Raw genomic sequence first — 15,618 nt, 5'->3', positions numbered from 1 at the left:
ATTTATTTATTTTTACTTTTGTGGTGACCAAGGGTGAGTAACGATGCCTGAAACTGTTATCATAAAGATGGGCCCCCTGCTCTGGATGGGAGGTAGAGGCTACCCATCAACTTGGGAGTGGGTCAATAACTGGACCTTGAGGTTGGGAGTAACTAGAGGAGTTTTTTGTTTATTAATATTGTTTATTGTAGTTCTATTTGAATATTGTTTTGTTAGTCACCTGTGGCTATTTAGGAAAAGGCGGGATTCTACTAAAAAATGACAGATTTGCAATGTCAGGGACTCCACTGGAAATTCTTTCCTTTAATGGGTTTTAAATCTGGTGAAGAGGGGCAAAATTTTGTCAAAATTAAAAAAGGAGCAGGCCCAGGTTGCTCTCCTCCAGGAGACCCACTTGAGCCAACTTGAACACACAAAACTATGTAGAAGAGGATTTTAATATATATTCTCATCCTCTTTTAAACAAGGAAGTAAGCGAGGGGTGGCAATTTTAATCTCGAATTCTGTAAATTATGAGCATATTTCAGAGACACGAGACAAAGAGGGCAGGTTTATTAAAATAACAGGGAAAATTGATGGAATAGAAATAACAATTATTAATGTATACATCCCTCCAGGAAGCGATTGGTCAACTTATAAAGGGGTTTTTGATCTAATGGTTAACTCACCTGGTATAGGGATCTGCAGGGGGATTTCAACATTAGATTGAACCCCAAAGTTGATCCTACAGCTCAGAATATTCAGGAAAATGCATTAATTAAAAAAGTAAAAGCAATGATTCAGGAGTTAGGAGTGGTGGACGTGTGGAGAGAATTGCGCCCAGGAAGTAGAGAATTCACTCGTTTTTCCACCCCCCACTCTACCTACTCGAGAATAGATAATTTTTTTATGTTTAGTGTGGATAAATTCAGAATAAAAGATAGTAAGATAAAAACAATAGATTTATCAGACCACAGCCCAGTAACACTCATTATCTTGTTAGAAAGGAAGGCTAGAAATTTACTGTGGAAATTTAACTCCAATATTCTGAATGATCCCAAACTAAAGGGGAAAATTATAGACGAGATTAAAGATTACATGGAAATTAATGACACGGGAGGTGTCGCAGCCGATCCTGTGGGATACTCTAAAAGCGGTGATTAGGGGTAAGCTTATATTTATGACTTCTTACTTGGAAAAATTAAAGGGGCAAAAATTAGCAGATCTACAGGGGAAATTGAAACAATTACAAAAGGCAGATATATCTATGTTAAACTTAACTGATAAGAAGGACATTAAGAAAATACAGGGTGAAATTGTTGAAATCTTCACATAGGAGATTTAAAAAAAAAAGTTTTTCTGAAGCAAAAATACTATGAAATAGGAGGGAAATCATCAAAACTCTTGAAATACAAGCTAAGAAAGCAGAGAATGGAAAACACAATTTTTTAAAATAAAAAAATCTCCCAGACTAGGATAGTGGAAACAGAGTTTGGAACAATCAAAGAGAGCTTTGAAATGTTTTACAGAGAGCTTTACTCTGAACCCCAGGCCTCAGATGACTCAAATTAAAGAATTTTTAGACACTCTTAACCTCCCTAAAATTAACAACACACAAAATGAAGCTCTTGAAGCCAGTAACAATACAATAATTAAATATAGCTATTTCAAAATTAACGATAGGTAAATCTCCGGGATCGGATGGCTATACTTCAGAGTGGTATAAGAATCTTAAACAAGAATTATCCCCTCTCTTGTTAAACACCTTTAATTGGGTGTTACAGAAGGGAGAAGTTCCTCCCTCTTGGAGGGAAGTGATTATTTCAGTCATCCCCAAAGAAGGGAAAGATAAACAAGAATGCAGTAATTACAGGCCTATTAGTGTACTAAATTTTGATTATAAGTATTTACAGCTATCTTGGCCCATAGATTGGAAAAAATACTTCCCGATCTGATTAATTTAAATCAAACGGGTTTTATCCAGGGAAGACAGACTGGGGACAACATATGGAAGACTCTACATATAATAGGACGGATAATTGAAATGAAAACTCAGGCGTTGATAGTGGGATTGGATGCCGAAAAAGCATTTGACTCTGTCAGATGGGCCTTCCTATACAATGTACTAGAAAAATTTGAATTTAAAGATGATTTTGTAGCAATAATTAAAGCACTGTACAATAAGCCGAGGGCCCGAATTAAGATAAATGGGGATCTCTCAGATTCAATCACTTTAGAGCCCTATCTCCCCCATATTGTTCGCCTTGTTTATAGAGCCCTTGGGCCAGTTACTACGACAAAATGATGGTATTAGGGATATCTCAATGGCAGGAGAGGAACAAAAGGCCGCAATGTTCGCGGATGATGTTCTAATCTACATGGGAAACCCAGAGGAGTCTTTTGGAGAATTAATGAAAATACTGTACTGGTATGGGAAACTATCGGGGTATAAATTGAACATATCTAAAACACAGGTTTTGACTTTTAACTGTAATCCTCCAAATTCCCTAAAAAAATGAATATGAACTGGATTGGGAGGCGCACTCCCTACAATATTTGGGTATAACTTTGACAAGGGACTTTACAACACTATCACGTTTCAATTATGGACCGCTAACAGAAAAATTTAAGTCAGACTTACACAGGTGGAATTTGATCCCCTTCCTTAATCTAAACTTGAGGATAAATGTGATAAAAATGAATCTATTGCCAAGACTGATTTATGTGTTCAGAGCATTACCTATACAGGTCCTTCTCAAAAAATTAGCATATTGTGATAAAGGTCATTATTTTCCATATTGTAATGATAAAAATGAAACTTACATATATTTCAGATTCATTGCACACCAACTGAAATATTTCAGGTCTTTAATTGTTTTAATACTGATGATTATGGCATACAGCTCATGAAAACCCAAAATGCCTGTCCCAAAAAATTAGCATATTTCATCCCACCAATGAAAGACAAGTGTTTTTAATACAAAAATTGCCAACCTTCAAATAATCACGTTCAGTTATGCACTCAATACTTGGTCGGGAATCCTTTTGCATGAATGACTGCTTCAATGCGGCGTGGCATGGAGGCAATCAGCCTGTGGCACTGCTGAGGTGTTACGGAGGCCCAGGATGCTTCGATAGCGGCCTTAAGCTCATCCAGAGTGTTGGGTCTTGCGTGTCTCAACTTTCTCTTCACAATATCCCACAGGTTCTCTATGGGGTTCAGGTCAGGAGAGTTGGCAGGCCAATTGAGCACAGTAATACCATGGTCAGTAAACCATTTACCAGTGGTTTTGGCACTGTGAGCAGGTGCCAGGTCATGCTGAAAAATGAAATCTTCATCTCCATAAAGCTTTTCAGCAGATGGAAGCATGAAGTGCTCCAAAATCTCCTGATAGCTAGCTGCATTGACCCTGCGCTTGATAAAACACAGTGGACCAAAACCAGCAGCTGACATGGCACCGCAGTGACTGTGGAAACTTGACACTGGACCTCAAGCAATGTGAATTCTGTGTCTCCTCTCTTCCTCCAGACTCTGGGACCTTGATTTCCAAAGGAAATGCAAAATTTACTGTAATCAGAGAACATAACTTTGGACCACTCAGCAGCAGTCCTAGGCGAGATGCTTCTGACGCAGTCTCTTGTTCAAAAGTGGCTTGACGTGGGGAATGCGGCACCTGTAGCCCAATTCCTGCACACGCCTGTGCACGGTGGCTCTGGATGTTTCTACTCCAGACTCAGTCCACTGCTTCCGCAAGTCCCCCAAGGTCTGGAATCGGCCCTTCTCCACAATCCTACTCAGGGTCCGGTCACCTCTTCTCGTTGTGCAGCATTTTCTGCCACACTTTTCCCTTCCCACAGACTTCCCACTGAGGTGCCTTGATACAGCACTCTGGGAACAGCCTATTCATTCAGCAATTTCTTTCTGTGTCTTACCTTCTTGCTTGAGGGTGTCAATGATGGCCTTCTGGACAGCAGTCAGGTCGGCAGTCTTACCCATGATTGCGGTTTTGAGTAATGAACAAGGCTGGGAGTTTTTAAAAGCCTCAGGAATCTTTTGCAGGTGTTTAGAGTTACGTCGTTGATTCAGATGGTTAGGATAATAGCTTGTTTAGAGAACCTTTTCATGATATGCTAATTTTTTGGGACAGGCATTTTGGGTTTTCATGAGCTGTATGCCATAATCATCAGTATTGAAACAATTAAAGACCTGAAATATTTCAGTTGGTGTGCAATGAATCTGAAATATATGAAAGTTTCATTTTTATCATTACATTATGGAAAATAATGACCTTTATCACAATATGCTAATTTTTTGAGAAGGACCTGTAGATGTAGAAGACACCCAATTTAAGGAGTGGGATAAGTGCATATCACGTTTTATATGTTAGTGTAAAAAAAAAAACAAGAATCAGATTCACAACACTGCAGTTGAGTAAAGGAAAGTGTGTGTGTGTGTGTGTGGGGGGGGGGGGGGCACTTCCAAATTAAAAAATTTATTATGACGCTTCACAAATATCCATAATGCTATATTGGTGTAATCAGAATTTTAAAGCCAAATGGAAAATGATAGAAATGGACTCCTCAAAAAAATTCCCTTTGCAGGCAGGAATCGCGGACGAGGGTGTATCGAAACAACTGGAGGGCTCAAACCCCTGGTTGACTAACACACTAAAAATATGGAGGAAAGTAGTCAATAACTGTGAGATCATAAACATGTTAAAAATATTTAGATTGTGTGCATTTGACACAGAATTTCAACCAAATACAGGATAAGCGATTTCAAACCTGGATAGAAAAGGGACTGACAACCTATTTTTCCTTTACACATATGAATATATTACCAAGTTTCCAGACCCTACAGACGGAACATTTATTAGATCGATCAGACTTTTTTTAGGTTCTTGCAGCTACGAGCCTACTATAATGAGAATTGTAATGTACTAGACTTATCACCGATTGAGCTTGAATTTTTCAAAATTCTAAGGCAGGCCCATACATCTACAATTAACAAAGCTATTTCCAAAATATACAATATACTAATACAGGCTAAAAAGGTAGACACGCTGCATATAAAGGGAAGATGGGAACAAGAATCAGGAATAGAAATAACAGTCGAGGAATGGGAGAATATTTGTAGTTTCCAGTGGTCCTCAACTAACTCGCTGGGGTGGAGGGAACACTGTTGGAAAAATATTATAAGGTATTTTAAAACACCATATCAAAACAGATATGGGAAAGGGAACTCAGAGTGTTGGAGGAAATGTGGTTTGCTAGAAGTAAATCACTGTCACATTTTTTGAGATTGTCCCAAAGTGAGAGGCTATTGGGCTGATATCAATAAGGGCTTAAATGATGTATTTAAAATTCAAATACAACAAAACTTTTGGACTTTGTATTTGGGACGGGGATAAAATTGGCCAACGGGGATGATGTAAAATTGTTACAGGCACTTATGGTGGCTAGTAAAAAAGCTCTCTTAGGAGGCGCCATGGGGGCATCCTTACCAGATGCCCGAACCACCTCAACTGGCTCCTCTCGACGTGGAGGAGTAGCGGTTCTACTCCGAGTCTCTCCCGAATAGCTGAACTTCTCACCCTATCTCTAAGGGAGAGTCCAGCTACCCTGTGGAGAAAACTCATTTCAACTGCCTGTATCTGCGATCTCATTCTTTCGGTCACTACCAGAGCTCATGACCATAGGTGAGGATAGGAACGTAGACCGACCAGTAAACAGAGAGCTTTGCCTTATTGCTCAGCTCTCTTTTCACCACAACGGAACGATAGAGTCTGCTATACTGCAGATGCTGCACCAATCCGTCTGTCAATCTCACGCTCCATTCTTCCCTCACTCGTGAACAAAACCCCGAGATACTTGAACTCCTCCACTTGAGGCAGAACCTCACCCTCGACCTGAAGAGAGCAATCCAAGCTTTTCCGGTTGAGGACCATGGCCTCAGATTTGGAGGTGCTGATTCTCATCCTAGCTGCTTCACAATGTTGCGAACTGCTCCAGTGAGAGCTGAAGATCACGGCACGATGACGCCAACAGGATCACCACATCTGCAAAGAGCAGAGATGGAATCCTGAGGCTACTGAACCGGAAACCCTCCACTAGCTGGCTACACGCAGAAATTCTGTCCATAAAAGTTATGAACAGAATCGATGACAATGGGCAGCCCTGGCGTAGTCCAACTCCCACCCTGAAGGGGTCCGACTTACTGCCAGCAATGTGAACCAAACTCTTGCACCGCTTGTATAGGGACTGAACAGCCCGTAACAATGGGCCTCCAATCCCATACTCACGGAGCACCCCCCACAGTGTACCCTGAGGAACACGGTCGAATGCCTTCTCCAAGCCTACAAAACACATGTAGACTGGATGGGCAAACTCCCATGACCCCTCAAGGACCCTAGGGAGGGTAAAGAGCTGATCCAGTGTTCCACTGCCAGGACGGAACCCATATTGATTCTCCTGGATCTGAGGTTCGACCAGTGATTGGACTCACTTCTCCAGTACCCCTGAATAGACCTTACCAGGGAGGCTAAGGTGAGTGATGCCCCTATAATTGGAGCACACCCTCCGGTCCACCTTTTTTGAAGAGGGGAACCACCACCCCAGTCTGCCAGTCCAGTGGCACTGCCCCCGATGTCCACGCGACGTTGAAAAGGTGTGTCAGCCAAGACATCCCCACAACATCCAGAGCCTTAAGGAAATCAGGGTGAATCTCATCCACTCCTGGAGCCCTGCCGCCTCGGAGCTTTTTAACTACCTCGGCGACCTCAGCCACGGTTATGGACGGATCAACCCCAAAGTCCCTCGACTCAGCTTCCTCCATGGAAGACGTGCTGGTGGGATTGAGAAGTTCCGAGAAGTATTCCTTCCACCTCCCGACGACATCACTGGTAGAGGTCAACAGCACCCCACCTTCACTGAATACAGTGTTAGTAAAGTGCTGCTTTCCCCTCATCAGCTGCCTGATGGTTTGCCAGAATCTCCTCGGAGCCGACCGAGTGTCTCTGTCCAAAGTCTCACTGAACTCCTCCCACATCCGAGCTTTTGCCTCAGCATCAGCCAAGGCTGCACACCGCTTGGCCCTCCGGTACTCCTCGGCTGCCTCCAGAGTCCCATTGGCCAACAAGGCCCAATAGGACTCCTTATTCAACTTGACAGCCTCCCTAACCCGGGGTGTCCACCACCGAGTTCGTGGATGACTACTGCGAGAAGCACCGACAACCTTGCGGCCACAACTCAAGGCAGCTACATCAACAAGTGAGGTGTGGAACATGGCCCAATCATACTCAATGCCCCCCACCTCAGCTGGGTTGCAGTTAAAGCTCTCCTGGAGGTGTGGGTTGAAGATCTCTCTGATGGGTTCTTCTGCCAGGCATTCCCAGCAAACCCTCACTACAGGTTTGGGTCTACCGGGTCTGTCCGGCATCTTCCCCTCGCCATCTGATCCAACTCACTACCAGGTGGTGATCAATTGACAGCTCAGCTTCTTTCTTTACCTGAGTGTCCAAAACAAATGGCTGCAAATCAGATGACACAACTATGAGGTCAATCGATCTACGACCTAGGGCGTCCTGGTGCCAAGTGCACTTATGGACACCCTTATGTTCGAACATGGTGTTCGTGATGGACAAACTATGACTAGTACATAATTCCAACAACAGAACACCGCTCGGGTTCAGATCAGAGAGGTCGTTCCTCCCAATCACGCCCCTCCAGGTCACATTGTCATTATCCACGTGGGCATTGAAGTCCCCCAGCAGAATAAAGGAGTCTCCAGCTGGTGCACCTTCCAGCACCCATGTCAAGGACTCCAAGAAGGCTGGATACTCTGACCTGTAATTCAGCGCGTAGGCACAAACAACAATCAGAGCTCGTCCCCCCACCCGAAGGCGAAGGGAAGCCACCCTCTCATCTATCGGGGAAAACTCCAACACACACAGGCACCAAGTCGGGGGACTACAAGTAGACCCACACTAGCTTGACGCCGCTCACCATGGGCAACTCCAGAGTGGAATAAGGTCCAACCCCTCTCAAGGAGATCAGTTCCAGAACCCATGCTGTGCGTTGAGGTGAGCCCAACTATATCTAGTTGGTACCTCTCAACCTCGCGCACAAGCTCAGGCTCCTTCCCTGCCGGAAGGGCCACAAAAGTCAGGTGCATGATGCCATGGGCAGTGGCCGAAGGCAGGGACCATGGCGCTCTGACCCTGGCTTACCAAAGCTAGCTCTTGGGACATGGACGGTAACCTCTCTGGCAGGTGGTGGGTCCACAGGAAGCTCTACATCCCATCTCCTTATATTCCTGTCTCCTCTCTTCAGTCCTCTCACTCATATTTCTTCTTAGCTAACCTCTTTCTTTGAACGGCATCCTGCACTTCACTATTCCACCACCAGGTTTCCTTATCATCCATTCTCTCTCCAGATGACACACCAAGTACCTTCCTAACTGTCTCTAATTACTGTTGCTGTAGTAGCCCAGTCGTCTGGAAGCTCTTTCTTACCACCCAGGGCTTTTAACAGCTCCTTTCTGAACTCCTCATGACATTCTTCTTTCCTCAACTTCCACCATTTGGTCTTCTTCTCTGATTTTTCTCTTTTTCACAACAGTCATTCTACACACAACAATCTGATGCTGTCTGGCCACTCTCTCCCATGCCACAACCTTACAGTCCCCAATCTCCCTCAGGGGGCCGGCAATGAAAGAGTGGCGTACCAAAGAGACCATCTAATCACAAGCAGAACTGATTTGTTCCACTATGGAGTAAGCTGTTGGGGGTAGAATCAGTTTTGTTGTGTGTTTCCTTGACTGATGAAGCCTTCCGGCTCAAAGGCAAAACGTTTCAGCACAAAAAATTTAAAAAAAGCAACTGTCCAGATGACCTGACCGAAAAATGTTGGATTTTATACCTGGATTATTGAGCATGGACTTTGTTGCAATCTCCCTCAGGTTTCCTCTTCTACACAGAATGTAGTCTACCTGCATAGTCCTTCCTCCTCTCCTATTTCTCACTCTATAGTCCTCCCTCTTTTGGAAAAATAAGTTGACTACAGCCTTTTCCATTCTCTTGACAAAATCCACCACCATCTGTCCTTCCTGGTTTCTTTCGTTGACACCAGACCTACCTATCACTTCCTCATCCCCTCTGTTTCCTTCAACAACATGTCCATTCAGGTCTGCTCTGATCACCACACTCTCCTCTCTGGGAATACTTTCTATCACTTCATCCACATCCTTCCTAAATTAGCTGTTTTCAACGTATTCTCATGAAATTTGATGTTTCATGGTTGTGCTGATGTTCAATGTTTTATGTTATGAGTGCTTAGTGTATATTTAGTTGATGTTATTCTTAGTTCATATCTTAGATGTTATTACTGTTTTTCTTATACATTTTATTGTTGGATGTAACTGGGACCCTGTGTACATAATTTCGCTCCACCACATGTACCACATGAGGTGCGAATGACAATAAAGAAACTCTGACTCTGACTCTGACTCTAAAAGTCACCAGCAGTAATGTGAAACCACCCGGATGGGCCTGATGTTGCTTGTTTGTGGTACTCTGCTAAAGAAAGAACACCTTGGTAATATGGGCTTTGGGTTTAATACTGACTGATTATGATTACTTATTATGACTGATTACTAATTATGACTGCTGCAGTCAGTACCAGGTAGTTGTGGAAGCTATTCTTAGACGAGAGGTTACTATTTGTGAGCAGTGTGGTTTCATGCCAAGAAAGAGCGCCACAGATGCTATCTTTGCTTTTAGAATGCTGATGGAGAAGTACAGAGAGGACAGCAGGACATGTTAGACTGGTACAGGACATGTATGAGGACAACAGGACATGCTTAGACTGGTACAGGACATGTTTGAGGACAGCAGGACAAACTGTATTAGACTGGTACAGGACATGTATGAGGTCAGCAGGACATGTATGAGGACAGCAGGACATGTATGAGGACAGCAGGACATATTAGACTGGTACAGGACATGTATGAGGACAGCAGGACATGTTAGACTGGTACAGGACATGTATGAGGACAGCAGGACAGTGGTGAGATGTGCTGTAGGAGTGACGGATAGCTTCAAGGTGGAGGTGGGAGTGCATCAAGGATCAACTCTGAGCCCCTTCTTGTTTGCTCTGGTGATGGACCGACTAATAGATGAGGACAAACCAGAATCCCCATGGACTATGATGTTTGCATATGACATTGTGATCTGTTGTGAAAACAGGGAACAGGTGGAAGAGAACTTGGAGAGGTGGAGGTATGCACTTGAATGAAGAGGAATGAAAGTCAGCCGCAGTAAGACAGAGTACATGTGTGTGAATGGGACATGTCCAGAAGAGGGACAGTGGTTATATTGGTAAAAGGATGTTAGAAATGCAGCTGCCAGGAAAAAGACAAAGAAGAGATATATGGATGCAGTTAGAGAGGACATGGAGGGAGTTGGAGTGAGGACAGATGATGCAGAGGACAGAGTGAGGACAGAGGATGCAGAGGACAGGATACAAAGGACAGTGTGAGGACAGAGGATGCATAGGACAGAGAATGCAGAGGACAGAGTGAGGACAGAGGATGCAGAGGACGGAGTGAAATGTAGGAGGATGACTCACCGTGGTGTCCCCTGCAGATGGAAAAGCCGAAAGAAGAAGAAAGTTCTTTATGAAGGTCTGTTGGGTGTTAGCTGACTATCTCGGCAGGTGATATAAAATTGTTCTATAATGGAAAAGCCTTGGAACCGGGCTGAGTCGAGTCCAGTCGGGCTGTACCGTTACTAATGGAAAAGGGGCATTAGTGGAATGCCACGTTCTTTCTAATGTTTGCTCTATGTTCAAAGTTTGATGAAGAGAATGAAAAGATTTTTGAACATTTTGGATGGGCCTCTACCAGGTTCTTAATGTTTAAAGTTAACAGCTATCAAATTGTGCAATGTTTCAATATATTTGATTGGAATATTTTGAATATGTGTGTCAAGTATGATAAAACGCAACCATCAGATTACTGCAGGACGGGTTCTAAATTGTTTGGTTTCCGTTCCAGCATTGATAAGGACACCGTTTTTCAGCTATAAACCTCCTGATGTGTAAAGGATAGGTCAAAGGTCATCACTTGGTTAACAAGGAACATGTTTGAAATGCTCAGATTGTTGTGGCTCCTCCCACTCGTCTTTTCTGTAATGGAGACATACTGTTGTAAACAAACTGTTTGTAAGCATGTTTGTTTTCCTCCTCAGGAGTTGCAGACCAACACTCCTCGCTACAGCAAAGGATCCTTCCAGGATCGCAGCTACGTTGCTGTTGACGACCAGGTGAAGGAAGTTGCAGGCAAAGGGGGCGTGTCTTTACAGAAGGGGGAGCCTGTGGGCGAGTTTAACCTCGGCTCCACGATCGTTCTGCTCTTCGAGGCGCCCAAAGACTTCAGATTCTCCCTGCATCCTGGACAGCGAATCAAAATGGGGGAGGGCCTTGGCAGTCTGTGATTGGCTGCTGACTGAGGGGGAGGAGCATTGTGGAGGGCATTAAAAAGACACAAACTCCCAGAATGCTTTGTGCTTCATGAAGGACAGATGCCAAACGCGTTTGTGACAATTAGGAGTTTTTACCATGAACATAGTGAAACGTTTTATTACTCGGAATAAAACAGAAACGTTGTTCCTTAGTTCATCTGTTTGTAAAATATGTAAATGTTAAAATTAATAAATTTTTACTTTCAGCAGTTTTCATTTTAATGCATCTTTAAGGAAGAACCTTTACAAAAAACAAGTTTTGTGGGTTTTTTTAATCTCAAAAATCAAACTCAAATATTAAAAATAAATTTCTATCTGGGTTTTCTCTGTTTTAGAAAACAAAAACAATCATGAACTAACTACATGTACTATTTCATAAAATTTGAGCAGCTCAAGATGACAATCACCACGACAATCAATGACTCATCTGATTCCATATTACCCAGCATGCATTTCTTCGGCCTGTTTCCATCATGGCCACCCCCATAGATCCTTCATGTCGTCTGATCGGACCTTTGATGTTTCTTGACCAAAAATGCTTTAGAATACTTTAGGACGAATTGCTTAGAATAAATACAGTGAGTCAACTATAAGAAGAATTAGAAAACCAAAAAAACATTTAAGTCAACGTAAATACAGTTGTTTTTGTGTGCTGTTTAGTCCTGTGACCAAATCTCGTCCTCGATATAACATCTTTCTTTATTCTAATACATTTCCTAAATTCCCCAACTTTTTTAGGATACTTTAATAAAATTTAACATTATGTCCTTCATCCCATTGCTCTTGCCCTAGCTATTTCTTCTTAATATATAGTTTTATTATATTCTTAACCTCACTTTTACTCATTTAAATCCACAATTTTTTGCAGCTCTTTTAGCAAAACTGTCAGCCAACTCATTTCCTACGATTCCAATATGTACATCACTGCTCTGCCAAATCTTGACAGCTTAGTTTGAAACTGATTCTGTCTTCTCTGCAGGAGGCGGTTAGTCACTTAAAGCCAACACGTTCACCAAATGGTGCTATTCCTCCTTGATAATTTAAAGAAGTTTTCCTCACTGTAGGGCCTTCGGTCCTTGTTCTTTTGAATAGCAGTCTGTCCTCAGGTGGTCCCTGGAAATTTTAAACGTGCATCTGTTCAGTCTCTGAATAAGAAACCCACTCTTGACCCCTCTGTTCTTGCTAATTACAAGCCAATCTCTAAACTGCCATTTCTTTCGAAAATTCTTGAGAAGGGAGTGTACAACCAATTATCAGCATATTTGAAAGAATGGAGCATTTTAGGGGTTTTACAGTAAATGGTAAATGGACTGTAGTGCCTTTCTATCTTATCAAGATACTCGAAGTGAAAGTACTTTACAACACAATCTGTGCCCTCATTTACCCATTCATACACCACTCTACTATTGTGTATCTAAGATTAATCAATGCCATATTCATACACCAATGGGCCACACATCAGAGGCAATGAGGGGTTCAGTGTCTTGTCCAAGGACATTTTATCATGTGACTGCTGGTGGAGTTGAACCCCCAACTCTCCAACTGGAGGACGACTACTCTAACCACTCAGCCACAGCTGCCCCAGTGTGGTTTTAAGTCTACACAGTACAGAATCTGCCCTTTTAAAAGTTTTTTTAACGACATATTTTTAGCAACCAGCTCTGGGACTGTGTTGTCCTCTTGCTTTTAGATTTATCGGCTGCTTTTGACACAGTGGACCACAGGATTTTACTTTGTCGTTTGAAACAACGGGGGCGGTGGGGATCAGCAGTATAGTTCTGAACTGGTTTAGGTCCTACTTGCGTACTTGAAATTGCCAGGTGTATGTTCTGTGTCTGCCTTGGTGACCACAAGTCCTCCTCTGCTCCTGTTTTGTGTGGGGTTCCGCAGGGCTCAGTTTTAGGCCCCCTCCTCTTCACGCTGTACCTGCTCCTTCTTGGCTCTAGTTTTTAGAAAGTATGGGATTTTCTTTCATTGTTACGGGGCTGATACAGATACACAGCTATTTCTGCTAAAGAAAAAGGACTAACTCTCTGGGCCCTCTGTTTTCATGTCTGGAGGACATAAAAGCTTGGATGGCTGTGAACTTCTTAAAGTTTAATGAGGAAAAGGCTCATATGATGGCCTTTGGAAGCCCCACTGAGACTCCCAATGTAGATGTTGGTTCCTTGGCCCACTACATCAGGCTGGGCTATTCCAAACCTAGGGGTCAAAGTCGATGCTGGACTAAAGTTAGAAAATCATACCAGAGCAGTTGTTAAATTATTATTTTTTTTTTTTTTTCATTTGAGACAGCTGGCTAAATAGAGTACCGGTAGTTTCTTTCTCAGCAACATTTCGAAACCATAACTCAAACCTTTGTGACCACTCGGCTGGACTACTGTAATGCACTCTTTAAAGGAATCAGTGATTCATGTATCTCTCAGCTTCAGAGGGTACAGAACGCTGCTGTACGACTTTTAACTGGCACATGAAAGTTTGACCACATTTCTCCTGTTTTAGCCTCCCTGCACTGGCTGCCCGTACATTTTAGGATTCATTTTAAAAATCATTTTATTTGCTTTAAAAATTCTTAATGGACTTGCCCTGCCCTATTTGTCTGAGTTACTACACACCCTCTCGATCCCTCAGGTCATGTGATCAGCTGCTCCTGAGTGTGCCAAAGACAAAGCGTAAGCTCAGAAGGAACCGAGCTTTTGCTGTGGCAGCTCCTAAATTGTGGAACAACCTTCCCTTGAACATCAGACAGGCCTCTTCCCTGTCTGTTTTTAAATCCTTTTTAAAAACCCATCTCTTCTCCCTGGCCTTGGACACCATCAGAGATGTTGACTTTTAATTATTTAAATCGTTTTTTTATTATCTGCCTGTACAATTGTTTTATTATGTGTACAGCACTTTGGTCCAGTGGGTGTTTAAAGTATTCTATAAAGTTGGTATGGTATAGTGGAAGAGTGGGCCAGATCTTCTTCACCCTTGTGGAGTTGCTAAGAGGGTCATGAGGGGTCATGGGGTTTTGCCTCTAGTCTACGTGTGTTTTGTGGACCTGGAGAAAGCTTAAGAACGTGTTTCTAGACATTTACCGTCCATAACAAACACCATCTTTAAGCAAAAAATGATCCAAGAGCAAAAGAGTAGGAAGCAATTAAAATTAAAGTTTTTTTAGGCTCATGTTTTTATTTATTTATTTATTTATTAACCTTTATTTAACCAGGCAAACCCCATTGAGATCACAGATCTCTTTTGCAAGGGAGGCCTGGGCCTGAAGGCAGCCTAACATGCATGTTTTTAGTCTGTGGGAGGAAACTGGAGTACCTGGAGAAAACCCACGCAAGCACAAGAAGAACATGCAAACTCCACACAGAAAGACCCCAGGTCCAACCGGGGATTGAACCCAGGACCTTCTTGCAGTGAGGCAACAATGCTAACCACTGAGCCTTCACCTGGGAAAATGTATAGGATAATTCTTTATGTAGAATGGGTGATTACAGTCGAATCCTTTAGGATAGAATTTACTAAATGGGGTTCATGGTCACAAAAGAACTGCATCATGCTCATTGACTCTATTGCTGCTGCTTCATTAGCCCTGTCTTGAGCAGCAAAACCAGCAGCACAGCCAATAGGATAGGGGTGGGCAACAGTTGCTATAGCGATGAAAGCGAGGCTCTGCCAGTCCGCCATGTGACCAGCCATCATCTGTAACCTCCTTCCTCAGCCACTGCTTTCCATCCTGGGCTGCATCACCGACTGGTGCCCCCTCCCTGCGACCAGAGCTCCAGGAGGACGAGGAGAAGGAGGATGTATAGGTCTGCTGGGCCTTCACTCCCAGGAAAGAGGCCAAGTCCAGGTCCAGACCCACGGCTCCTCCTCTTGGCCGGGGCGTATTCTGTCGACATTGAGGACACGGGATCCACACCTAAGAAGGAAAATAAGGCTTAGGTTAGATTCATTGTCATGATGACATAAACACAGATGTCTGTGTTCACAACCGCTCAGTGGTTAGCACTGTTGCCTCACAGCAAGAAGGTCATGATTCAGTCCTTGGTTTGAACCTGGGGGGGGGGGGGGGGGGGGGGGTTGTGTGGTGGTGTTTGTCGTTTTTTTTTCGTTACGTTTTGTCCGG

General features: G+C 43.2%; 2 protein-coding genes across 3 annotated transcripts in view; one reads left to right on the top strand and one right to left on the bottom strand.

Moving 5' to 3' along the window:
• pisd (phosphatidylserine decarboxylase) overlaps window positions 1–11,704 on the top strand; it is a 26,625-nt gene extending 14,921 nt beyond the window's left edge. For both annotated transcript variants that reach the window (XM_037692448.1, XM_037692449.1), the window contains one exon: window positions 11,226–11,704. In XM_037692448.1, coding sequence (XP_037548376.1) covers window positions 11,226–11,471 — 246 coding nt within the window. In that variant the 3' untranslated portion in view covers window positions 11,472–11,704. The remainder of the gene's footprint in view (window positions 1–11,225) is intronic.
• Window positions 11,705–15,075: 3,371 nt separating this feature from the next.
• rnf224 (ring finger protein 224) overlaps window positions 15,076–15,618 on the bottom strand; it is a 10,028-nt gene continuing 9,485 nt past the window's right edge. Inside the window, exon 3 of the mRNA XM_037692166.1 lies at window positions 15,076–15,411. Coding sequence (XP_037548094.1) covers window positions 15,076–15,411 — 336 coding nt within the window. The remainder of the gene's footprint in view (window positions 15,412–15,618) is intronic.

This window comes from Nematolebias whitei, chromosome 18 (assembly GCF_014905685.2).
Source record: "Nematolebias whitei isolate Nwh7 chromosome 18, NemWhi1, whole genome shotgun sequence".
Classification (NCBI taxonomy): Eukaryota; Metazoa; Chordata; class Actinopteri; order Cyprinodontiformes; family Rivulidae; genus Nematolebias; species Nematolebias whitei.
This window is presented reverse-complemented; position numbering and strand designations above follow the sequence as displayed.